General features: G+C 39.2%; 2 protein-coding genes across 14 annotated transcripts in view; one reads left to right on the top strand and one right to left on the bottom strand.

The window, feature by feature from the left end:
• The window catches only part of MCM9 (minichromosome maintenance 9 homologous recombination repair factor), a 123,976-nt gene that overhangs the window by 18,925 nt on the left and 77,556 nt on the right, over positions 1-27,495 (top strand). For 12 of the 13 annotated variants that reach the window (XR_012033731.1, XR_012033736.1, XM_072831832.1 and 9 more), the window contains exons 5-7: positions 445-645; positions 4,870-4,995; positions 6,454-6,573. Coding sequence is in view for 11 of the 13 variants with exons in the window: in XM_072831832.1 (XP_072687933.1) it covers positions 445-645; positions 4,870-4,995; positions 6,454-6,573 (447 nt within the window). In the remaining 2 variants the exon portion in view is untranslated. Of the gene's footprint in view, positions 1-444; positions 646-4,869; positions 4,996-6,453; positions 6,574-6,810; positions 18,681-27,495 lie in introns of those variants that run through there. The other variant, XM_072831868.1, reaches the window with a different exon arrangement.
• Positions 9,961-22,421, bottom strand: ASF1A (anti-silencing function 1A histone chaperone). Its single transcript, XM_072831952.1, has 4 exons — positions 21,843-22,421; positions 15,963-16,078; positions 11,472-11,648; positions 9,961-10,358 (listed from the first exon to the last, which is right to left on the bottom strand). Exons 1-4 carry the CDS (start codon positions 21,949-21,951, stop codon positions 10,146-10,148), a joined length of 615 nt encoding a protein of 204 aa, XP_072688053.1. The 5' UTR covers positions 21,952-22,421; the 3' UTR covers positions 9,961-10,145.

Below are 27,495 nucleotides of genomic sequence, written 5' to 3'. Positions count from 1 at the left end.
ATCATAGTCTAACCTTCTAGCTGTAGCTCCTGCCTATTCTTTAAATGAGAACTGTATGGTTAGGGATTATGAGAGGATGGACATTTCATCCAATATAGTAAGAATGAATAAATCATCCAATAAGTTATTTTTCCAGTGAAGGGTGATAATCTGGTATGATTATCATGGTGCAGATTAAGAAAAATAAAAATGCCGACTTTAGCTTTTGGCTATGCAGATATAAGTGCCTGTACCAAAAAAAAAAAAAAAAAAAAAAAAGAAGAAAGAAAAAGTAGGAAATCTGTGGTGTTCCTTTGCCTCCAGATTGTTTTCTAGATGCGTGTTTACCATTCATTGAGTGTAGGAGAGTGGTTTATTTATTTCCGGATCTTTGCCATGCAAGCCTGTGCCCAGCAAGCAGTGTGCTACTCCTGGACTTTGCTGCTACTCGGTGCTCTTCCCTAGGTGATGATCTCACTATTTACGGAGTTGTAATGCAACGGTGGAAGCCCTTTCAGCAAGATGTGCGCTGTGAAGTGGAGATAGTCTTGAAAGCCAATTACGTCCAAGTAAATAATGAGCAGTCTGCAGGAATCGTCATGGATGAGGAGGTCCAAAAGGAATTTGAAGATTTTTGGGAATCCTATAAGAGTGATCCCTTTGCAGGTTTGTGATTTAATGGCATTTCATTCAGTAGTTAAATATGAGGTCTGTGATTAGGAGGGGCCTTACATGCTGCAAAACTCAATGGCTGAATTCAAAGGGTGGCAGAATTCATCAGTACTTGTAGCCATAGTTTCCTTTTGAAGGGCCCTTTTCTGGTATAGTCTTTTCAGTTATAAATCTTTTTGGAAAATCAAGGCTGGATTACAAGTCATCTTCCACTTCTGTTATTTTAGATGTCTCTTGTACTGCCAGTTTTCTCCCTTAACCAATCAAATATACAATTCATCCTTACATAGGCAAAACACATCCTACTATGAAACCTAATTCTATTAAAGCTTTATTCCTTTTCTGATGTACTTAGATAATAAAGACAACTTCACCCTATTTTAGCTAAAGATTTTTTTAAAAGAGATTTTACTTATTTATTCATGAGAGACACATAGAGAGGGGCAGAGAACTAGGCAGAGGGAGAAGCACGTTCCCTGTGGGGAGCCTGATGTAGGACTCCATCCCAGGACCCCAGGATCATGACCTGAGCCAAAGGCAGATGCTCAGCCACTGAGCCACCCAGGCATCCCTTAGCTAAAGATTTTGAAGTATGCAATCAGTAGGAAAGAGATGAGAGATAGAAAGATGCAAAAAATAAGCTTTGTCATCACAGCAAAAACATGACTATGGCACTAAAATATGTAGACTAAAACATCATAGCTATTGGGTTCATGGACTATTTTTTATTTAAAAATTCCAAAGGTATAATACCAGTTAAATCTTTAAATGTGTGTTTTCATTCTTCCTTGGAGGCATCTTCTGAGAAAATTAAACAAGTCAGTGATAGACTATTTGTAATAAACTTCACCTCAAGTCTCACTCATATTGATTACTTTATTCTTAAATACTGAACTGGGGTACCTGGGTGGTGCAGTCACTTAAGCATCTGACTCTTGGTTTTGGCTGAGGTCATAATCTCAGGGTCATGAGCTCTACATCAGGCTCCACACTCAGCACAGAGTCTGCTTGAGATTCTCTCTCCCTCTCCTTGTGCCCCTGCTTGTGTTCTTTCTCCCTGAATAACATCCTAAAACAAAATAAAATACTGAACTGGACAGATACCAATTCACAAAGTAAGGTTCTTACTTGCCTCATTATGAATTGTTTGCTTTTATTTTGTGGATGGATTCTTTTTTTTTTTTCTTTGTATCTGCAAATAGCATGTACGTAGGGGGTTCTTGATCATTCTTTTATCTAATCTGTACAAAAGGAACTAAAGTTCTCCACATTGTGGCTTTATTAAGCAAGCCCTTTAAGAATCATTTATATTTTTAAATGAATTTTTTTATTTAAAATTGTTTCTTAGGATCAGGTCCTCACAAAAATCTGTAATTCTTCCTTGGACCACAGTCACTTCTTATTAATTCCTGTAACAAGTGAAGGAAGGGTATTATACAGTGTTTTAACCAGACCATGAGAAATACTTTGTGCTGGCAATTAAAAAGGGTCTGTTTTGTTTTAATTAGAAAGTTATGGATGTACAACTGATTTACTGGATAAAGGAAGAAGTAAATATAATGAATGATCTTGTAAGAAACATTAGTTAAGAAGACAGAAAGAAAATGAGGCAACATTTTTCTTTTTAGTCTGAGTGGATTCTGCTTTCTTAGTTTCCCAAGCACAGTATATTGTACTTTACCAATCAAAGTATATATGTACTAGTTGCAGGGAAGAAGACAGGGATGGTGAAGGTGGGGAGCTATATCCAGAAAGGTGTCTTCATTTTGCTAGTCTAAAGCCAGAGATTACTGCTCAGCTTTTAGAGGTTGATCTGCTTCATTAAGACCTGATACTGTGGGTATTGTCTAGAAGCTGAAGACTTTTTTATTCCAGTCTACAGTGACCTCAGGGATTCTCTGACCCTGGTGTTTAGATGCTGGTTATAAACCCACATGTAGGCATTGGAGTCTGTTGGGCTATCTGAACCCATTTTGGGGTGACTCAGTTATCTTAGATCTAGGAAGTTCTCTTCATTGGGTAACTGAGGGCCATACCACAAGAGTGGGCTAATAGGCCATAGACACACTATAAACATGGTCTAGAATCAGAATTTGGGAGCAAGATAGGGTTGGGGGTAGCAGTCACTCTAATGTGTTCTCTTCCATGATACAGCCATGGGAGCATCTACTGTCATGATTCAAGGAACTTTAAACCGCAAATTGAAGGGAATGGTTCTTCCCCTTTATTTTTTTCTAGTATCAGATCTGCCTTTATAGTATATCTTTTGTGAGAAAATCTTGAGATCAGAAATAAGTACAAGTAATACAAGTAATATAATAGTTTAACAGTTAAGTGTGTCAGGTATTGTTTGTTTCTGTGCTATACAATTATTAACTCCTTTGATCCTCAACAATTCTACAAGATACCATTATCATAACCATTTTACAGATACGGAAATAGAGGCAGAGAGGTTAAGAAATTTGCCAAGGTCAGACAGGTAGTAAGTAATAGCACTGGGATGTGAATCCAGGCCCTGACTTCAGAGCCTGTGCTCTTTACCACTGGGATAGGTTTTCTGTCAGCATATCAGTCACTAAATCCACCTTTATTCAGGAAAGCTGGCATAGAAGTCTCCCAGGTCAGTTTGCCTACTCCTAAACCTACTTTTTGGGGCTATTCCTTCTTTCTTTGTAATGTTAATCCCTAGATTCTGGGCAGAATTTACATACCTGCTTTAAGGTCTTATTTGCTTAGATCCCAGATATTCTTCATCTTTTTTCTCTGGGTTTTCTACCTCAGGAAAAGGGAGGGATTCCCTCTGGTAATTAATGAACTGCCTTCCAGGATTTACTAATTCTTTTTTTTTTTTTTTTTTGATCCTCATTTTACTAAAAGGTTTTCTTTCTTCACCATTTCTGCCATCCCAGGTCATATCATTGCCTGTATTGCCAATGGATCAATTTTGATTCATTACAAAAAGTAGCCCTTGTGTTTAAGGCCATAAATTCTGGAGGAAGCCCCTTTCCTTTCCCTTAATGCTTTGGCAGAAAAGCTTCTGGAACTGGAATAATCAGCTAAATATTTACACGATTACTTTCCTCCTCAAAAGAGCTACCTCTGAAACATTAATACAAACCTGGAAGTCCCTGAAACATGCAAATAAGTTGGCAGCATGTAGACATACAGAGTACCATCACAGCAGTGAATTCCGTGTAAGCTAAGACAAGCTCAGGACAGGCTTGTTAGGATATTATAGGTTCTAAGAGCCCCTGCTGATTGATTGGGCCAATGATTGAATGAAATAGCTAATTTATATGTGGATAGGCAGATTCTCAGATTTGATGTTTTGATATTTCTGAAAACAAACTCAAACAGTGATACTCTCTTATTTAAAGTACATGACCAGGGGCACCTGGGTGGTGCAGTCAGTTATGTGTCTGATTCTTGGTTTGGCTTAGGTCATGATCTCAGGAGATGGAGCCCTGCATCAAACTTTACACTCAGTGCAGAGTCTTGAGATTCTCTTTCTCTCTGTCCTTCCTGCTTATGTGGTGAGATGCGTGCACTCTAAAATAAATAAAATCTTAAAAAAAAAAAGCACATAATTAGGAGAATCCAAGACTTCCAGCTTAGATTACTAGAATTGTAGTTTATAATAATCTTTTTATTACTGATTCCCTGGTAACTTATCCTAGGTAAAACAGACTTAACCAAATTGTTCAGAGCAAACGCTGAATTGACTCATAGGTAGATTGATTTTACTTCTCTTACACCTCTCAAGAAGCTCCGTTGAGCTCCAAGTACCTGTTGTATTTAAAAATTATTGGTTTCTGCAATCTGACTTACTGTTTGAGATCAAGCACCTTCACTTTATTTAGGCAATGGAATTACTGCACAGAAGTGCTGTGTTATTTTAAAGGGATAATATTATCTTAATGAGGGGATAAAGGAGATTGCTTTCTGTCCCTTGTAAAGTATGATAAATTTATGGAAACTTAAGTAGAGGTCTAAAAATAAATAGCAAGGACTAAAAAGCAGACTTTTCCTATCATGTCATGGATAAAGAGGAATTTTAGGGCCAAAACAGTTATTCACTCCTTTTAGGCATTTGGAAATAGTCTTCTTGATCATTTTAGATGGCAGAGTATGTTTATAGGAAGTTAGGATAGGAAGGGAAATTTCAGATAGGATTTCATGAAAACTGTTAGTAACATCTGACCTTTCTGCCTTTCCTAGGAAGGAACGAAATACTGGCTAGTTTGTGCCCTCAAGTTTTTGGGATGTACCTAGTAAAGCTTGCTGTGGCTATGGTGCTGGCTGGTGGGATTCAAAGGACTGATGCTTCAGGAACACGGGTCAGAGGTTAGTACCTACTTAAAACTTTGTGAGGAATGTTAATACATACAAGGTGAGAAGCTAGAATTTTTCTTTCCTGAATAAAAATTACTTGAGCTTTATTTTCCAGCCATAATCTTTTAAAGCTGACAGTTGTCTAATACTTAGTCTAACATCCAAATGTCAAAAGGTAATTTCTAGAGTTCCAAGGACTAAAAGAAATGTTAAGTTTTTTGATGAATATAAATTTTTGCTCCATTCTGTAAGGGTGCCACAAAATAAAATCATTACATTTTGATTACTATGTTTTTCATTGGATTCCCAGTCTGTCTTCAAGAGGAAAAAATTAGAAATAGTGCTTTTTAAGGTCTCCAAGTCAGCGTCTCTCCATCTGTGACTGTCAGTGTGTTTCTCTCAGACTGCTGCTCCCAGTCATCTGCCTGCTGATTCCCCTTCTGCTGGTAGGTAGCAAAAGTGCCATCTGCCATGAGGTGCTGCTGTAGGTCACACATTCAAGCAAAGATTACTCTAAGTGTATAATTATGTTCAAATGGCGGAAAGCTCTTTTGCGGCTAACACATTTAACTGACCTGAATCTGGCATACAGTAGGTTTATTATGGCCCATATATAGGCCACCTGAGGGTCATAATAACCAAAGACTAAAAGGACATTGTAATAAGCAAGGCAGGCTATTAGTAAGATTTCTAAATCCATATGGTACAGTATAGAATAGTAAGTATAGTAAGGTTTATGTGTATTTTATATTTTGATCACCTGCTGATTGCAGGCACTCTGCTAAATGTTGAGCTTAAGTAGGTATTAAGGTAAAAATACTTGAATATTACTGAATAAATTTGATAAATTTGATAAGTGAGATAATACATACAAGATATTCATATGTTCATTTATGTTACATTTGAAAATAAGTACTTTAAAGTAGATATTTCATTAAATTACTAAGATTTTCATAAAATGAAAAGGTCTTCACTTAACTGTTAGAATTATAGCAATTCGATACCTATAAAGCACTTATAAAGTCCTGAACACTTAAAAATACTTAAATAAAAATGGAATAAAATATTTGTATAGCTTGTATGGAAAGATTTAATCAAGTAGTTTGCTTTTAAAAATAGATTAAAATCAGAAACTTTATAAGGCCCCAATTTTTAAAATGTTAAATATATGTCTAAACATTTGTAAATAGCAGTCTATTAATTTAGATTTTAAATGTCACATTCAGAAATCACTTAAGGATTGTTATTTATGATGATAGTTAACTTTTCTAAGGCTATCTAGTTAAATCCTTAAGTGACCTTAAGTGTACAGCAAAAGCATAAAATGTAAATTGTGTTGGCATTCCAAGAAGACCATTTTCTTTTTGATTAATTCACTTACTCGTGCTCACTTTGGCAGCACATATACTAAAAATAATTCACTTACTCATGGGTCTTTTCATAGAAATGTAAAACTTAACTTTTTCCTAGGTGAATCTCATCTTTTATTGGTTGGGGATCCTGGCACAGGGAAATCTCAATTCCTCAAGTATGCAGCAAAGATTACACCAAGATCTGTGCTCACCACAGGAATTGGATCTACTAGTGCAGGTATTTTACATGATAATTTCGATTAATTTAACTTTACTACCTGATAAATTTTTTTCTTCCTGATAAAAAGTACCTAAAATAGGATAAATTTCAAGCTAATTTTGTAGCTACTGCCAAAAATCAAAGAAAATATGTAGCAGTTCTTTTGTAGCTTGAAGAAAATATTTTAAAAGCTCTACTTTCACTTCTTTTCCTAAAACTTACCCCATTTATCTTTTTGCATCTTGGTTTTGAAAGATCCTATTTAATGTGGAAAAAGCATCATCTGGCATTCTATGAGGACCCAATAAACAATGTTGAGATAAATGGGGAAAATCTCACTTTACCAAAGTAGAACTTGAGGCATTTTTGTGCTCATAGATCTTATGGGCAACGGTAGCTTCCACTGAAAATTCTTAGGTAGAAAATTTGTCTTAATATATGGAAAGCATACTTTAATTGCATTGTGGAGCTTCATTCATACGTTGTGATGATTCTTCAGCAAGTCTATTTAAAAGCCTTTGGAGACAAATATCAGGATCTGATTATAAAGTAACTTTAGGAAAAACTTAAAAACATGTCTTGATGCCATTTTGCGTTTTACATTGTTTTGACCGGGGAATTACTTCTCCTGCACTGTTGTAATAGGCCTTTGGTTTTACACATTATACAAATGTTCTTTGCTCTTTACTAAGGGAAGCCTGTACTGAAATTTTCTTATGAGAAGCTTATACCACAAAACTTACCATAAAACAGGAAATGCTGTATTAATAGTCCTACATAAGGAGAGCCCCATTCTAAGGGGCTTTCAGATTTTGAAATATAACTAAATAGTACATTAAGCATTGATGAGAAGGGATTTGTGAATGTGAGAGGCATAGACAAGCTTCAGCATACTAGAAGGGTATGCACACTTTATGTGCATTTAAAAATTTTTATGACCCAGTGTTCTAGAGTTCTGTATAAAATTATACCAGTAACAAACAAAAGTGTTTGCCAAGTAATTCTGTGGAATGTTTCCTAAGTTAATTATACCAAGTGCCAGGAAATGAGAACAGGCTATGGTGGTGGGCTTACTAGTAATTTGGACAGTTTTTAAGTGAATGACTGCTGATTCACTACAGTAGCCCTTTACCCTCTTTTTTTTTTTTTTTTTTAATGTCAGGATCATCATCCAAACAGGACAAAAAAGATAGGTACAGGGAATATAAATTTTAGAACTATAGAAAAAGATTGCTATGTCTCATCTACTCAAAAGGTCAGACTAGCCTTTCTTCAAACTATGTATCCCAACCCCTTAGAGTCATAGATGCCAGTTCAGTGAATCAAAACCAGCAATTTAAAAATAAAATACCGTAAAACATACCAGAATGTAACAGCACATAATAAAGATGCACTATATGGGTGCATTTTTATGAAAATTAATATAAATACTTGTGTTAAAAGGGTCATACTTTATATATATCATAGATTACAGTAAAAAGTTCTGAAAACTGCTGCCGTAGACTTTCTTGGTAAAACTATAAGCCCCAAATCTTAAAACCAAAGGATAAGACCACATGGAAGCCTAAGGTTATAAATGAGCAAATACATGCATGTTCCTCAGATTCCAGAATGTTTTCTTAGCTCAAGATATCCTCATTCCATCCAACCTACCTGCTTCTCTCTTCTGTGGCATAAGTAATTTATCTTTTCATGACCGAGCTAGTTATCATAAAGGAGAAAAACTGTTCCAAACATTTTAGCTAAAATTCATAGTGTCTATAAATGAAGCCAAACCGGGGGGCCGGGTGTGGGGGGGCATGACTGTGCTAGATCTTCTTAGCCTCTAATGTTTGAATTCTAAATCTCATAGAATCATAAAAATTTTAGGATAGGATTTAAAAATTAAGTCGTAACCTATTGTGAAAATTAGCTGTCTGTTTACAAATTGATGTAAAAACCTACCCTTGGTGTCAATACAAATCAATCGTTATAATTAGTCAGAATAAAAACTCAGCAGTAAATTGCTTTATTTGGTAATTTGGCTTATATATGCTTTATTTCTAACAAGCACATATCTTGTTATATTAATCACTGAGCTCTTTGTTTTCATTTTAATATTTTAACATTTTCCTGTAATTGCAATTAGACAAAAATGAAATTTTCTTCATATAGTTTTAACAGTTGGATGTATTTTATTTTTAAAATCTATGAACTAGTTAGTGGACAGTATTTTAATAATCTGGTATATTAAATTTCAAAGTTTAACATTTAGCAAAATTTTGCTTCACAAATTCTTTTTTAGAATGACAGGAAATATATACAACTTAGAATCCATATTCAGACAAATGCCCTTTTCCCTTCCTCAAAATAAAAGCTTTAAAAAGTGCAGTATAAAAGTTTTAGATATGAAGGCACTGCATAACTGCATCATATGGCTAATGTCTTGCTTAGCAGCAAGAGTAATGAGAATATTCTACATTTAATTTAATGAAGCATAAGAAACTTTGAGGAAGGACCTAGCTCTTATCAAAGAAAAAGATCCCTTTGGCCCAGTTAATGGATTCCTTTCCAAGACTGCTTTTAAGAAACTTACCTGGAAAGGCTATCTAAAATATGCTGACCACAAACATGCCTAATCTTATTCTACATGAGTGTCAAGGGATATGGAGTACCACATGTGTGAAAATATATATATTTCCAAAATAGTGACTTATCTATTATGATAAAGCTAATAACACCTTCCCAAATCCATTGTTTGTTTTTTATAAATGCTGCCAACAATAGATGATCCACCAAATAGTTTAAGAGTTAAGTTCATAGTATTTTTATAAGTCATTATAATATCCTATTCTTAAACTTAGCGAGTTTGTATCTGCTCTTGACCTGTTGAATTCACTGAGTAAAAATGATGTATGATTCAAGGAGTATTCAGTATTCAGATGTTCCAAACTATTATAAAACAAAATCCATAGCCAGAGGACCTTAAAAACAGTTAACTACATTTGTTATCATCTTAGAAACCAAACTGAATGCTAACATTCCATATGATAGTAGCCATAAGAGGCTTCAATTCAAGGTGGCCTGGGAAATCAGGTCCTAAAGTTTGCGGTTGCATATATTTGACTTCAAATCCCTTCTTTAAGGATATGACCAAAAAAAAAAAAAAAGGAAATTTGCCCCTCACATTAAACCAAACTATTTATCACTGGAAGAAACATTTTAGTTGAAATTTGTTCTTGGAAGGCCAGTAAAATAGTGGTCCAAAGATTATTGTCAAAAAGGCTGACAGCTTTACAACCTACTCTGATGATTTCTATTTTTCTTTATAAGTGCTTTAATTACATATAGAGGAGAAGAAAATAATATATATGTTTTAATCAGATTAGTTTCAGAACAAATAAAATAACACATTAGAGAAAAAAATTACTTAAAAATAGTTGTATTTATATTCCACAATTTGCTCAAATACTGGTTTTCTTATAAACTTTCTACAGGATGTTTTTAAACAAATTCTTCACATTGTGTCTTGACTATGTACTTACGGAATTTCAGGGAAATAGTTCTGTGTGTTTTTATAGCTTAATTTGTACTAAAAGGATGGCAGGTGGTCACATGCAGTCCATATGGGATTCTAACATGACATTTAATGAGTTTTCTGACGTGGACCATCCCTTTGATGCTGAAGGTAATGCATCTGTTGAAAGAAGTGATTGTAGATTTGGATTACTGCTCTCTGCATCTTCCAGTTTTTCTGTGTTATCTTCCCAATTAATGTGGAATCTTGTGACTCTGGGATTAGATGCCAAAATGTTCCTTTGAAGCTAAAGGAAGAAGGAAATATATAAAGTTAGATACCCTATACAAAAAGAAGCTTAATAGAATGGTTCTTTATATCCTACTCCTTAAAGTTCTCATACAAGGGTAAAATTAAGTAAAGCACCTTAAACTTAATACACAATGACTAAGGCTATAGCAAAAAAAAAAAAAATTATTGTAGCCTAATGGAAACAGGATATGGAAAATCTGAGGGAATTCATGCAGATTATTTACTAACCAACAAAATATCTAATCCCTCTACACTTCTGTTTCCTGAAGGGAGAGAATTTCTTTTTTGAGGGTGAGTTCTTCAGAAGATGCTTTATCTAACAAGCTAGTATGCTTTTTAGATTGACGTGATATTTCTTCAGTAATATTTTCAAAGAAAATAAAAATTTCCCCAAATATAACCTCTCATGGTTAGTGGTTTCCTACCTTTAAATTATTGTGGTTCATTCTCAGAAAACGGTATTCCAGTTTTTTCTTTTTGCTACACAAGATGCCATTCATGTAACTAATACATTGAATCAGTAGAAGGTCCCACACCAGGATTAAACATTTCAGCCTAATTATCAGAAAGAACATTCCATGCTACTCTCATGTAATTTTTCTTGCATGATCCAGCAGATGGAGTGTTGTGTTCCAATCTCATATAAGTCACCAATTACTAAATTGTTATAGGTCCCAATGAAAAATCATAAAATAGTGAGTATTTCTGAGAATCTGTATTTCTGAATCACGGGTTTCAGCTTCTTACGCAGAAGCTACTTCCATTAGCCAGAAATACTTAAGACCTTTAGTTTAACCTCCAATACATATTGACATATGGGAAATGCCATAGAAAAAGTTGTAAACAACTGTTTCTTACAGGAGGCACTTTCAATTTTCTAAACCATCAGAGACCATGAAGGTGCCTGACCAACATTAATTACTAATGATCTCTCTGGAGGTAGGGTCTGAGGTCACGTCTGGCAATGGAATGATTAGTTTGCCCAGTTGGTACACAGGCCTCAAATTTATTTTGTCTCCAAGCTGTTTTCACAATATACTATGAAATGACATTGGCTTAAAAAAAAAGTAGAGTAAAAGTAATGAAAAAGGAATAGTTAGGACATTACCTTAGAAAAGTCTGGTTTTACTGGTGGATTTTCCCTTAGTTCTGTCTCAGTATATTCATTATTTACATAATAGCCAACTCTAATAAATTCTTGACCTCGATAGGTACATGTAATTAGCACAACGGTTACACCCACTGCATCTGCATCTGGAATGAGTCCTGGATTAGGTGCATCAGCCTAGGATCATTTAAAAAGGAAAGAAACACATCTTTTAAAAGGCTGTTAACTGCAAGCCTGACTGAAGTTTTACTCACCTTGAGCACCACTGGTTAAGGGCAGAGCAACAAAAACTAGCAAGGCAAATGCTCATTTTTGAGATTGACTTATTGCCAGAAAATGTAGTTTGAATATTAGTCCAAACAATAGACCTGACTGCTCTGGGCACCTGAAAGCTTCACTCTTTTTATAGGAAGATAAATCTAGCCAGACTGTGTGGTAGTTAATGAGGGATTATACAATATTCAATTACAAAGCCTTTTATAAAATACAGCAAACAATTAAGCCAATAGTCTAATTGATTCTAACCTTTTCCAGTCAGATTTTCAAACCTAAATTAGTAAATACTCCGTGATCTCCACACAGCCGGTTGGCAACAAAGGTTTCTATATCAGTTTCTTTCTTATACCCAGGACACATATTCTCACACCCACTCTCCCATCCTGTACAGATATTCTAATAGTAAATTAAAACAAGACTGAAAATGATATAGAAATAGCTACATAGATTTTCAAAAATATTAATCCTCTATTGTAAATGACTTTGATAGGCACTAAAAACATAGCATGTACTATTTAAACCACATATATTATGGAAATACATTAAGGTAAAGATTGGTTTAAGCAAATATACTCAATGACATTATTTTAAATCAAGCCGCTGAATTTTGAGGAATGCAGAAGGTGAAAGCAAGTGAACTAGAGAAGGCTAACAGCATGAGCAAAGGCTAGGGTCCTGTCCACAGCAGTGTGCGAGGCAGTAAGGAGACTGGTTTGAAGGAGTCCCAGGCTGATGGGCAGTGATTGTGAGGCATCGGAGCGTGACCTGAGGCAGCCATTGAGTGGTGAATGGATGAAGCTTATCCCAGATTAGCTTACTCTTGCCAGGACACTAAAGAACATCCCTGGGCCTGGGTGACCACTTCAGCCAGTGCCTTAGCTTGGCAACACCCCTGGCTGGTATTCTCAATCAGGCCATTATCATCAAACACTAATGATTATCATGTACCTCACCACATGTAGATGACACAAAAAGGCACACAATACCTATCTAGTCTAAAACATTGATGTAGGCTAAAAACTTCAGTCATCTTCTGCTTCCCTCCCTCCCATATCCAGCCAGTCTCAACGTTTCTCATCTCTGCAGACTCCATGTCTTCATCTCTTACCTGGAATACTGCTGACACTTTTCTAACCAGCCTCCCCCAGCTCGCTTGCTATTTGCACTGCTGCCAGCATTAGCTAGGCAAAAATCCATTCCTATCCCTTTACCAGTTTTAAAAACTCCAGATGACTACTCCCATTTGAGATAAAAATCTGTTAACTTCATTAATAAGGCCCTTTACAATTTGTCTTCAACCAACATCTCCGTTCACATTCCCTTTAACTCTATACCTCTTACTCTTGTTCTAGAATTAGAGTTCTTTAAAATGTATTGGTAATCTTTCATGCCTGTGTGCCTTGCATATACTGGTTCCCTTGGCCTGTAAGGTTCTTCCCTAGCATCCTAAAAAGTTCATCTAAGTTTGCATGAATTTCCTTAGTGAAACCCTTTAAGTAGACTCCATGCCCAGCGTGGAGTACAGCATGGGACTTGAACTCAACCCTGAGATCAAGACCTGAGCTGAGATCAAGAGTTGGATGCTTAACCAACCAAGCCACCGAGGTGCTCCTAATGAAGCCTTTCTAATTCCAAAGGTAGAATTAATAATACTGTCTTTGCACTTAAAATTACTTGACACACATCCTCTATAACATATGTCCAATAATCTAAGTAAATATCTTTACCCTTCATTTTTCGCTAGGATTTTAAGTGTTTTCCTAGGCAGAAGTCCTGTCCAGTTCATCTTTATAATCTCATGACTGGCACAGCTCTGGACACACCGTATATACTTAGTATTTGAAATTCATTCATAACTCAATTTCTGGGCTGAAGTAATTTGAGTAATTGAAGAGAGATCAAGATCAGCAGGGGGACTCAGGGCCTGTCCTGAGAGTATTCTGTTTGTCCTACAGATCCTGTGTACCTCCCTTCCCCCAGAGGGGTCGGGTTACTTCCAGGTTACCCAAAGAGATTCTAATGTCCTGGAAGAGAGAGGAGAATGGGAAACAGAGGTAGTTCAGTACTGCTATGGAAACCTTCCCTCCATAGTTCTTCCCATCCCCTCAGTAAATTAGTTCTGGCCATGTTTGGGTTTTAAAATTTGTTTGCCAAAGGATTCAACTTGAGCAAATTCAAATTCAAGTAGGAAAACCCAAAGGCTTCTCAAATCACTTAGGAAGAAGTGAGAGGTAGAGATTTTTAACTTCAACCAGCAATACTAGGCAGATGTCTGGACATCCTCCTGCTAGCCTTTGATACACCCAGGAGAAAGGCATATTTATTCACGGCAGACCAGGAGGATACTATGGCAGTTTGTTTAAAGCACAAAACAAAAACTGTATTTTAGTCACTTTATGCTGATAATGGTGAATTTTGTAAAATGTACAGGCTGACCAACGGATTTAAATCGCATGGTGCTTTCTCTGTCCTTTTGGCAACATGAACAAGGTATAACATGAACAAGGTAAAACTACTGGAAAATCACTGGAGGGAAATATTTTGAACAAATTATTCACTCTAAGCCAAAAGCTTAAGAGTGTTCTTAACAACGTAAACACACAGGAAAGACATTTAAAGGTTTGTTTCAAAGCCAAGGGATTTATTTGCAGGTTTTATAGTAGCATAAAAAGGTATACCACTACATACCACATCATGAATTATCAGTGAAGCATAGGTTTTCCAAGCTTGTGGGTCAAAGCAGATACTGCTTCTTTTATGTAACAATTTCAAGAACTTAAGAGAATAAAAATTTAGTTCTAATTATAGTAGTAGGGCGCTATTTGTCAGTGATGGCACTTAACTGCTTTATTCCTCATTTAATCCTCATAACATTGTGATGAGGTAGGATATTACCCACATTTTATAGATGACTAAAGTGACTAAGGGAGGCTAGGGAGCCTGTCTAATGTCACGTGTCTAAATAAGCAATGGAGCAGGATCTGAAGCAGGTCTTATAACTGTAGTGCCTTCCCCTACCACATTCTCTGGTACCCATGTCTTTCACCAAGCTTATGCACTCACAATTCAGGGTAATAGCACTTTTAATGAGTAGATCTGAACTAATATATTTGAGCTTTTCTTAACAACCGTCTATTTAAATGTAGTAAATTATTTGTTGGTTTTTAATAAAAAGCACTAAGGCTAGGAGACCAAGATTCTGAATTCTGTGTTCAGTAGAGGGAAGGGTGGGTAGTAGCTCTAGAGATACCATACGTATGATTCTTGACCCATATCTGATGGGATTAGCTGACCAACAGTATTCATTTAAATTGGTCCCATCTGTGAAATGAGAAAAAAAGGAGGTCAGGGGTAGAGAGTGAATTTTCTTTCTGGATAAAGTCTTTTCAGTAGGTTCTACTTAACTGATGGGACTCTGTTGTATAGAAATACTTGTAACAAAAAATTTTTTTTAAACCTATGGCTACTCTTTGGGCTACTTATAAAGATCTCCCTCTAGTAAGCATGGATAATTGAGAAGTGAATGAATAGCCTTATACAACAATTTAACATGATTAAAAGAAGTCACACTTTGAATACAGAAGACAGTGTCTAAAGCCTTGGCACAGACCCAAATACTGTCAGTGATATCTGAGAACATAATTTGTATTAGAATTTCCCCTAACAAATAATAAACAGAGCAACAGATTTATAATAGTAATCCTCTATAATATATGTAGATTAGATGCTTTAGTAAACCACTGGACCTTAATTCTACTTTGTTTATGCAGTAGATCTCTATCTAGCAGAATACTTATTAACCTAGTTCAATGACTGATTATGCTGAAATGAAGTTGTTGTTTTTGTGATCATTACTCCTAATGGCTGAAACCATAAACTGAAGATGCATATTACTAACTATACCAGTTAGTAGTATGCATTGAATCCCTGTATTGGGCTGATGGACAGCCACTCTGAAAGTCTGATACTATAGGACTTTTCACAGGAAGAGCCCCAAATTAACCACCACATGGGCTGTGACACAGTATAAGCTTTACTGCATGCTGTGCAAACTCTGGAGTAAACATCACATTAACGTCCCACAGCACACAATAGAAGGTAAAAAGTGAATGCAGCAGAAGCAGAGTGATTTAACCCAAAAGGAAATGGATAAGGACCATGCAATCATAGGTTAGAAACGTATTTGGCATACTTATTTACCGAGAATAATCTTACCTGAAATACAAACATATGCCTTCCTGCAGGAACAGGGCCCACTAAAACAGAGTCTAAAACTTGGTCGTATTCTTCACTTTCTGCAGAGCCCACATAGATAATTTTCCATTCCAAGTCTAGGGTTAAAAACCAAAACATTATTTCATATTCAGTAATTACATTATAAGATGCTATCAAAGACCCTTTTCATGTCCACTTAGGCCATTTATTGGCTGCTAAAATTGGCTTCTCATAGTAGAAAATCCAGAAAGGCACTGGACTGCTCTTATAAAATTCTTAGGTTTCTTACCAGAGTCTCTCAAAATTTCTTTGGTGAAATGCTAGTCCCTGGGGCAGGGCTCCTTGCAAACAAAGCAACATGGCCAAAAACTTGGGAAATGCTACAACCTTGTTTTTTGTTTTGTTTTTAATTTTTATTTATTTATGATAGTCACACAGAGAGAGAGAGAGAGACAGAGACATAGGCAGAGGCAGAAGCAGGCTCCATGCACCAGGAGCCCGATGTGGGATTCGATCCCGGGTCTCCAGGATCGCGCCCTGGGCCAAAGGCAGGCGCCAAACCGCTGCGCCACCCAGGGATCCCTACAACCTTGTTTTGAGGATTCTTAAAGCACACTGGCAGAGTAAGGAACACTAGTAACATTAATCCAGGATTTCCCAAGTTTGTTCTGCTGTGGAATTCCTCCCCCCTTTTACATGTCATCTTTTAACAAGCTACTAAGCACACTTTGGAAGGGCTGGGCTGCTCCATATTATGTAGCACAGATCCAAATTATCAAAGAGCTCTAAAGTGGGGGAAAATCCTTATTAGCAAACGTCCCTTGTGGTTCAGAAGGGGCTTCAGCTCATCCACTGGCAAAGGGACCACAGTCGGTTTTTTCCTCATGGTACCTCTTCATGTTGTACATTCTTTTAAATTGGAAAGAGGAAACCAAGGATCCTTATAACCACTTGATACAAGAGTATAGATGGTGGGGACAGGCATGAGGAAGAATGAGACACATTAAAGTGCAACCCAAGACATTTCATGTAATTTAATTCTTCTACGTAATTCAGCATTTATTGAGCACCTTTTACAGAGTGCTCTGTGACAATGAACCCAGAGATGAGTAAAACAACTGCTTTTTCAAAGAAGCTGCCTCCTCTTTAGTAGGAGGAGGAAGACAACTGCAAATACAGATCACCTCTGAGACCTTTTGATCCTCCAAGGGTGTTTAAGCACTGTGCGGCCTGCCTCTTGGATTCACTAAGCTGAGGCTACAGCAGCACTACCACGGGGGTGTTTCTAGGTCACTTGTTGAGAATTTACTTAGTGCTCCTGTATATTGCCACTTTTGTGTAATTGTGTAAATATTTTTGTTCCCTAGACAAGAGAAATAGCATAGGTACTACTTATTCATACCATAAATCTTCAATTTACTGAAAAGCTACTTTAGGTTTATTACTATTACTACATTAGGTTCTCTTACTAAGTCAGCAGTCATTTTCTGAGACCCTATTATCTATTTCGTGGCTCCATCCTAGACCACTTGTATCTACATCTTCTAGCACATTTCCAGATGCAAGGTCCTGCATCTGACATCTCACAAGATCATCTATTTGTTGATGAAGATTAAGAGGAAAGAAGCAATATGTATATCTAGTTAGAAGGAACAGCAAATATCTGTAGTAGGAGCATGCTTAGCTTGCTCAAGAAAAAGCAAGAGAGGGCGCCTGGGTGGCTCAGTCAGTTGAGTCTGCCTTTGGCTCAGGTCATGATCCCGGGGTCCCCTGCTCAGCCAGGAGTCTGCTTCTCCCCTCTCCCTCTGTTGCTCCTCCTGCTTGTGCACACACACACATTTTAATTATAAATAAATTAGTTAAGGAAAAAAAGAAAAAGCAAGGAGGCCGGGCTGGTACAAATTGAATAAAGGGGAAAATAACTGACCATTAGATTGGGCGTGAGGGGCATGGCCAGATTATGCAAAGTTTTAAAGGCTGTGTCATAAAGACTTTTGACTTTTACACTGAGTGGCATGAGAAGCCATTGGGAGGGTTCTGATTGGAGGGATAACATGATCCAACTTTCATTTCAGAAAGATCATTTTAGATCCTGTGTTCAGTACAGACTGTAAGACAGGGAGGGAAGAAACAGGTAGATATTTAAACAACTGAGGCAAGAAGGGATGGTAGTTTGGACCGCATGTAGCCATGGGGATGAGAAGCTACCACACTCTGGATAAATCTTGATGATCAAGGCAGCAAGTCACCTTTTTTTCAAGGGGTAGGGTATGAAAACCAACAGGAATTAGTTTTGGACATGATAAGTTTGAGTTATTTACTAGATACAGGTATCAATGACATAGGAAACCCAAAAGCTAAGTATAGAAACTTTTTAAGAAAGGAGTGTAAAACCTACTAAACTAGCCAAGTGAGAGTAAGTCTGGAAATTGTCACATGGATGTTTTCATATTTTGTTCATTTCATATGTATTTATTTGTACCATACATCTAGTGCTCTTGGCCTCCTAATTGGTAAAAGGTAAGGTGGCAGTTGTGGTCTGGCAGAGGAACATAGTCAGGATTTATAAACTCATACCTAATACATGCTGGGCATTGGTCTTGCCAACTTCACACTTGTTATTTAAATCTCAACAGCTTAAAAAAAAATAAAAATAAATAAATAAATCTCAACAGCTTTATTATATGGATTGAATTATTCTATTATGCAAACAAGAAAGCCCTGAGAGGCTAAGTAATCTACCCAAATTCACAGCTAGCAAACTCAGGAATCAGAACCCAAGCTATGTCTCTGCAACTCCAAAGCCTGGGCTCTTTCCAAAACCGAAACTAGGAAGATAAATTCTTCCGTTTCTGGCTCTCAAATGGATAGTGGAATAAAGGAACTTAACTGTGTGCGGGGGTGGGGGGAGATGGGTGAGGGCAGAGGCCACGGAAAGATAATCTACCCTCAAGGAGCACAGGCTGTAACTCAGGGAACACCTGTACCCTTACACTAATGGAATCCTTGCTATAGCTGAGTTTAATTTATTTATAAATTAGCATCAGTTGTTTTTTTTTTTTTTTTTTTAAACTCCACTTCCATTCCCCTGTCTCCTGTATTCAAAGGAGGAAGGGGTAGAGTCTGATGCACAGGTTATCTGTTGAAGGACTTTATTCATTTATTTAAAAAGTTAATTGTTTGACTTAATCATGGTAATCCCAATCTGCGAGTATCTGCATTTATGTTTGGGAGTGAGGGAAGTCAGCAAGGGAATTTTAAACTAATTATCCTACTTGGGAAGATCTGTGGTTACTGTGAAGTACGTAATCTTTGGGGATTAGAGCAAGCCTGAAATTTAAAAGCATGAAACACCATGTTCAATTCTGGTACCTTTTAAGGGTTCAACTGACAGTAGTTTATAATTATCGATATTGACCAACTTAAAAAAAAATGGCTCCATTCTGTTAGAGAAACAAAGAATCAGCAGTCCACAGAGGGTATACAAGATTAGCAGGAAGATCAATCCAAACTTGTACAAGCTTGGGAACCATCATATCAAACATCTGAGTCTCCTGTTAAGTTTAAGTATAAGAAATGGTGGCCAATGTCTGGCTTGGGACTAAGACAAAATTATGAAGTGAAAATTTCTCTTCAGAATATTCTCTAGACTGCAGGACAAAAGTATGGAACTTGTTAAAAGCTTTTAAACTCAATTTCCATAATCCACATAGCCTCTAGGTGGAGTACACAAGCATGGCACCTTTTTGAAAGATTCCTTTGCAGCTTCAGTATGACTCAGCTTAAACTCTTGAAAAATGCTAAATAACCAGTATAAGTGCCCTGGGAAGAGGTACACAAGTGGAAGTGTACTGTTAATACTAGTACCCTAAAAACTCTGACGTGATTCAGCTGAGTACTCTACTCAATTGATGCCAGTTAAAGATGGAACATAATTCGGCTTCCATGAATGGCGGGTTTCAGCCATCCAGTGTCAAAGCCCTGTAACCTCTTGAATCATCTATCATCCTTGTCCAAAACTGGCTCTTAAAATGGAAGGCCTCACTTGAAATACCTATAATTTGAAGAACTTCTAAAGCTTAAAATATATAAGTACGTTGGAAAGGACCGATAATGGTTTCTCTTGCATTTGCCCATTTTTATATGCAATTGGCAATAAAAAGGAAAACTTACTGTTGGGTATGAAAAATTGGCCTGGTAGCTTTCAGTGATTATAGCACTGTTCTGGGAAAGTAATCAAATAGTTTCAGAATAATAACAAAATCCCCTTTAATTTTATTATCAGTGGCCTATTAGAAATTAGCTTAATAAATGAGTTCTCTCAAAATGTGACCTACATATTAAATACATATGCATACATGCTTTATGTATGCATTAATGCTTATTGGAAGAGCACAGATGAAAGTGTTCTAAATTACAGGAGATGGTGGAAGGCACTGAAGGCAGAGGACTTTATATTTATATATGTATGTACAACTTTTAAAAAGTTTATTTCAATAAGCATGTATTGCTTTTATAATTTAAAAATCTAACACCCTACATAAAACATTTTGTGGAGACTGAAAACTAATTTTTAAAGTGAAACGCTTTATATGCCATGATTAGCATAATTTTAAATGCATTTTGTTAAATAACTTGTAAGTTCAAATAAGTACGTCCCCTATTTAATCGTAAACTTACCATTGATGGAGTCAAATTTTCCTCTCTTCAAATTTCGAAAGTGAACCACTGGATTATTTTATAAACTCTTAAGTGCAAAGATGAAAACCTTGGCAAGCTTTAGCTTTCTAAATATTTATTACTGCACACGACAAAAATATCTTTGGAGACCTTAAAACGAACTTAAGAAAAAAATTGTAAGAATTTTTGCATTGCTATCAGGACTTCCTTTTATTTCCTAGCCCACTTTTGTGTTTTATGCTCAGGGTGCTGGGACGTGGGGCGATTTTTGAATTAGATCCCAATCGGGTCTTGAAGCAAAGTCTTCTCAGACTACCGAGAAGCCAGTGATTAAGTCCTGGAAACGATTTCGGTGTTTGACTTTATTTCTGCTCCCGGGCTAAATGCAACTTTCTGGCTTGGCGGCGTCTTTCCTCCGGGAGAGGGGAGCCCACGCCGGCCGGGGCGGGCCTGCGCGCCTGCACCGGGCGCCCCGAGCATCCCGGCGCCGTCCCCGGGGAGCGCCGGCGCCCGAGCCTGCGCCCGCCTCCCCCGCTGGTTGGTCCAGGGAGCCAGAAATCTGCGCGAGGACAGCCTCGCTCTCCTCCCCGAGCGGCCGGCCACGGCCACCCCCGAGCGGGGCAGCGCCGGCGCAGGCTCTAAAAATGGATCAGCCTCCGGCCCGGGGGCAGGGGGTGGGCAGGCGGGGCGCCGCGCTCGTCACCCGCGGCGCGGAGAGGAGGCGTCGTGACGCCGGGGTCGGTGGCCCAGCTCTCCGCTCTGGTAAGATGGCTCCGCGGCAGACCCGCCGGCGCGACCCCACGCGAGCCGGTCCCTCCCCGGCCCGCGCGCCGGCCCGGCCCGCGGAGGCCGCTCGCGGCGCGGGGCCAGCCCAGCCCGGGACGCCCCCCGGCCGGCGGCGCGGGCGAGTGCGGGGCTCGCGCGCCGCCCGCCCGCCCGCCAGACAAAGCTGACAACATGGCTACCTCCGCTCGGGCAAGTTCCGCGCAAGTTGAGCCGCGGCAGGCGCCCCGGCGGCGGCAGGACGCGGCGCGCGCCCCGGTGGCCGCCGTCCGCCAACTTCAAGTTTCCCTCCGCGGAGCCGAGCCCGCCGCCCGTCCGGCGCCGAGCACCGGCCGCCCGCGCGAGGCCGGGCCCGGGAAACTTTCAACGTCTGCAGCCCGCAACTGACAGCCCGGCGGCGGGCGGGCGCCGACTCACCTTCAGACAGGTCCTCGATGCACTCGAAGGTGATCTCGAACTGGAACGGGTTGTAGAAAGGAGAAGGGTTATCCAGCACCACTACATTGTTCACCTGAACCTTTGCCATATTTTGAAAAAAACACAAACAATGGGAACGGGGGCTTGTTGCGGCACAATAAAGTCCAGCGCGCGGCCGCTCGGGAGAGCGCAGACCCCCGCCCCGGCGCCTGCCCGACGTCGTGCAGCGGCGACTTGAGAAACTTTTTTTTTCCTCTTTTTATTTACACGGGAGCACTCCACAGTGTTTTGCAGCTTTCCTATTTCACTAAACTACAGCCCATTCTGCTCTGATAACTAGCAGCGTTGCCCGCGATTGGCTGCACCCGAGCTCTGACCCTCCTCCTCCAGCGAGGGCCGCGGCGGCGAGCAAGATGGGCTCCCGCTCCCGGAATGGACTCGGAAACTTTAACTGCGGCTCCACCTGCTGGTGTGGATTAGGACAAAGGCGGAGAACAAAGTGAGTGGAATACGGGCTGGGAGGCCCGCGCGGAGGCCGCCGGCGGCGGCGGGGGGAGGGGCGGCGCAGGCCCCGCCCCCGGCCCGGCGGCTCCCGCGCCTCACGTCGGGCGTGGCCGCGGCGGGCGGGGCGGGGCGGGGCGGGGCGGGGCGGGGGCGGGGCGGGGCCAGGGCGGGGGCGTGGCCGCCGGGGAGGCGTGCTTGCGGCCGGCGGGGCGGCGGGAGGGCGCGGCTCGGGCGGCTGGGGCGGCGCCCGCCCCTGGGTGTAGGCTCCGTGTGGTTTCTGGTTGGGGTTTTTCTGTTTTTTTTTTTTTTTTCTCCTTTTCTTCCCCCCCCCCCCCCGTAACGCTCTTTTTACATCAGTCCAACGGCTGTGCCGTCCCTCTACTGAATTTAGCAGCTGTGATTCGGTTGTTGTCTACACCGGGTTAGGTTCAGCTGCCTCCGTACGGGGTAACATTTCGGGTAGACAGGAGGGTTGGTTGCAGTGGAAATAAATTGTATTTTATAGACCCCGTGCCAGCTCGAAAGGAGCAAAGCCATTTTGAAAGTGTAGTTCTTGGTCAATATCTGCGTCTGGGCGCTCCCGCGCCGTTAGTCAAATAGACGCAAAATGAAGGGCGAAGAGAGGCTTTTCCACGCGCACTTCGCTTGGAAAACCTGAATAGGTAATATCTGGGCTGCCCTGGGTCTCCCGTTCTCTTCTGGAAAGCCCTCGCATAAGAAAAAGCTTGCTAAAGATGTGATCGGTTGCACCCCACGTTTCTGCCGTTTGGTGAGCATAACAGGAACATAAAAAGAGAAAATGGAAGTGTCAGGAAACCAAAGGGCAAAAAAATATGATAAGAAAGGGAAAGGAAGAGTACAGAACACAGCGGCATACCGGGACCTGTGACTCTCAAAAAATTTATGACCTAAACCGTTAGTAAATGAAAATTTGTGGCACCAAAGACAAGTTTCAAGGAGTCTTTGCTTGATTCATCGATGGGCTTTCATGTCGAATCATTTATGCTGTTTGACTACCATTGTGGGGAAAGGGAGACGTTTTAACACATTTGTGGGGTTGTTGAACAATTTCTGTTTAGTAAAGAGTGGTATAAAGATTTGCTTGATTATCTGCTATTCATAAACCATCTTTTTCTGTCTTTCGCTGTTTTGAATGAAACCACTGACCTTGGCTAATTAAATTCAGAGAAAATATTATTTCTTAGGTGTTATTGGGGCTGAAAGAGTTGTTGCTTAGAATAGTGCCCAGGATTTCGAGTCGTCAAGCTTTGGACATTGTTCATACTTAGGTAGGTTGCTGTTGACGTGGCTTCTTTATCTGATGGTCTTTTGAAAGTTAATGTGGCAAAGGTAATACCAGGCCTCCCCATATTTAGGGAAACTACTTAGATCAGGGGTTCTCATTTTATTGGCAATGGATTAAACAGTAAAATAGGACCTACCAGAGAAGGTTTCCTCAAGCCCAGTTGTTTGTACCTTAGACTATGAATCTAAGTGTGGTGATAGATTCAGATTACTGTTACTGATAAGCTGTATTGTCAGTTCACTCCTAATAGTGCTGGTCCAAACACTAGTCAAGATAACGTGTTAATTGTTGTGTATGCTGTTGAGATACACTAGATGTATAAGGTAACATATGGCCATTTGAAGTTTAAAACGTGAGAGAGCCTTGAGGACGGTGTACGCAATTTCTGATTATAGCAGGCACTCTGAAGAGATTCTAATTCACTTGCTTTATAAAAATGACTTTAGAAGCTTGGTGTAAAATAAAGTGTATTTTGCAGTCTGAGCATAGGTATGACATAATAAGGCACATCTTCCATAAAACTTGAAACGTCAAGAACTGAAAAAAATCTATCTGAATACCACTAGTTTGGCTTTTTTTTTTTTTTAAAGATAGATTTATTTATTTATTTATTTATTTATTTATTTCTTTATTTATTTATTTATTTATTTATGATAGACCTAGAGAGGCAGAGGAGGGACACAGGAGGAGGGAGAAGGAGGCTCCATGCCGGGAGCCCTACGCGGGCCTCGATCCCGAGACTCCAGGATTGCGCCCTGGGCCAAAGACAGGCGCTAAACTGCTGAGCCACCCAGGGATCCCCTGGCTTATTTTTTAAAAAACCTTTTGTTTAACATGTCATATACAATAGTAATTAAGGGGAAAATGACCCTCCTCAGTAGTCCATTAGAAGCCACAAGCATTGACTCTGGGCCTCTCATGTTGCCTTCCTAACTCTTTTATTACTGCTCCTCAGAAATCTTAAAGAGCCTTTGAGCACTTTCTCCAATAGTTTCTTTCTTCACCTTTGACAATATTTTACAAGATAAGTCAAAGGGATTCAGGATGTGCCATGGCATATTTCAAATGAACTGGTGTCTCATACTGGGAAAAAAATGTTGTAAAAGCATTACTCTGGTTTTAGAGACTATCTAGGAGATCTCTCGCTGGACAACTTTTTGGTGACACTCAAAGAGCTAACCGTGTTGTAGCAGATGGGGGCATCATGAGTGTCTTCACTTATTAAGTACCCAAGGGGGGGTCCATGTGATGCTTGGAGGGCTACATAGAATATAATCTCCAAAATTGCTTCTCTCTGTACGGATTACATGGGGGAGGGATGGCTGAAAGAGATCATTTGGGTTCTAAGATGAACAAAGCCTAAACTAGTGCCTCAAACAGAGATAAATGAACCTAGTTAGCTGTTGTTATAGGCTGAATTTTGTCCCCTCACCCCGTTCATGTGATGACACCCTAAGTCTTCAGTACCTAAGAATGTGACTGTATCGATGATAGGGCCTTTAAAGAGGTGGTTAAGTTGAAATGAGTTCCTTAAAGTGGGGCCCTAATCTAGTCAACTGATGTCCCTACTCAAGGAGGGAATTTGGACATAAAAAGAGACACCAAGGGTAGCATACACAGAGAAAAGACCATGTGAGGACACAGCAAGCAGGAAGCTATTTGCAAGCCAAAGAGAGGCTTTAAAAGAAACCAACCCTGCTGATACCTTAATCTTGTATTTCTAGCCTCCAGAACTGTGAGAAAATATATTTACATTGCTTAAGCTCCCTGGGCTGGTGTTTTGTTATGATGGTGGCCCTGGCAAACAAATACAGCTATAATTATTTTCCCTCATAATTAGGCTTATTTGGCAATCCAGGTTTATTTAATCCAGTTATTGGGCTGTTATCAAGTGCTTTCTGTGGTGTGAAATGGGGTGGTCATTTAACCAGGCCAATAGATTATGGCGGGGTGTGGAGTGGTGTGCTGTAGCTATTCAGAGAAAGTACCTACTGGTGTTGGGCGTACATCTTAAAATCTGAAGGGACAAGATGCAGCTTGCTTCCTTGCTCCAAAGCTTCTCTGCAGAGGGCTTCTAAGAATCTTAAGCTTGAAATTAAATTGAGGTCACACACAAAACAAGATGAAAGAGTGAATTAAAATGAACTAGAATTAAATTGAATTAAATTAAAATATATTGAATTAAAGTGTATTATAACTAAGATTTAAATCAAGTCTCAGCTCCTGTCTACTGCAGAAGTTATCATAGGAATGGAAGTGCTAACCTCTTGCTTTTGTTCAAATCCTGGGTTTCTACCTGGGGTGATTATATTAGCCCTGCGTTTAATTCTCTTTAAAGAGACACTTGCATTATTGTTCCCATCTTTTAAAAAAATTCTCATGTAAGGCTTGTTGTAGTATGATCTTTAGTTAGTTTAAAGGGCTTCCAGTTATTAGTTATAGGATGTCAACATTTAATGACAGTTTTAAATAAGATTTTCTATATAAATGTAGAATGTTGAGGTTTGCTGGAGTTTACATTTCTAAAAGGAATAAATCCTAAATGATTTAGTAATAACTAAATAATAACTCATTATATTGAGAGAGCATTTATTATGTGAAATTGTGCTAGGCTCTATGGATTATTCAAAGATAAAACATACATAGAATTTATTGGAAAGATAACTGTAACCAGGGCAGCCCTGGTGGCTCAGCGGTTTAGCGCTGCCTTCAGCCAGGGCCTGATCCTGGAGACCCGGGATCAATTCCCACATGGGGCTCCCCACATGGAGCCTGCTTCTCCCTCTGCTTGTGTCTCTGACTCACTCTCTCTCTCTCTGTCTCTCATGAATAAATAAATAAAATCTTAAAAAAAAAAAAAGATAACTGTAACCAAGTGAATATGGTACACAATAGAAAGTATTAGAGGCAACTTTAACCAGTTATTGTTAAAGTTCTGTGGGAGGCAAAATAGGGTATCACAATAAAAGCTATGTGTGTATGTGTGCGCACATGTGTGTAGTATGTGTGTGTATATATATGGTGCATATATACGGAGCATGTGTATATTTATATATGGTATGATGCTTTATCCTTTGCAAAGAACTATTAAATAACCTGCTTTTAGGCCTCAAAACATCCTGGTATGGTGGGAGGGTAAGGTATTACCATTCCCAGAATCAGACACTGGTGCTCAGAAACCCTGTTCTTGTTATTGCTGACCTAGTGCCTCTCTGCTCTCCTCTGTCAGATATTTAAAGTGGCCTTTATGTGTAGAAAAAGCAATTGGTATCATTTCCTGAAGAACCCACAGGCTGGCAGACATGGTAGTAATATCTTGATTAATGAATTCTTGAGGAACCCAGCTCCATGAATGAGGTTAGCGTAGTATATAGTATATACGGGGAGTAAGAAGAGAGGCTCAGCCCAGGCAGAGCTGTGGGAGTCTCCCCCTTGAGGCACTACAGAGGTCAAGCCTCCTGTTGCAGAAGGGATGTCTGGGGGAGGATGGAGCTACACATCCTAGAATGCCTCCCTATATTTTTTTTTAAGAGGTTTCCATATTTGTTACATAAAGTATGACCCTTTCTCCCCATTCTGTGTTCCACCTCATTGATAACAGTTTCACTGTTTGGTGGTTACTGCTATCCATCATTAGGTTACGAGTTTGTTGAAGATATAAACTATAAAACTGATTTGCTTTTTTTCCTTGTTCTTTTGGTGTCACTTCTCTGATCCCTATTCGTAATGGGACTCTACTGTAAAACACCCTATGTAGAGCTATCAGTGACATACATCAGTTAGTTTTCTAAAGCACTGTAATTATGTTTGCTGTTGACAGTTTGTTGATGTTAATATCATTAT

The sequence above is a fragment of the Canis lupus genome, chromosome 1, assembly GCF_048164855.1.
Source record: "Canis lupus baileyi chromosome 1, mCanLup2.hap1, whole genome shotgun sequence".
NCBI classification, from domain to species: Eukaryota; Metazoa; Chordata; class Mammalia; order Carnivora; family Canidae; genus Canis; species Canis lupus.
This window is presented reverse-complemented; position numbering and strand designations above follow the sequence as displayed.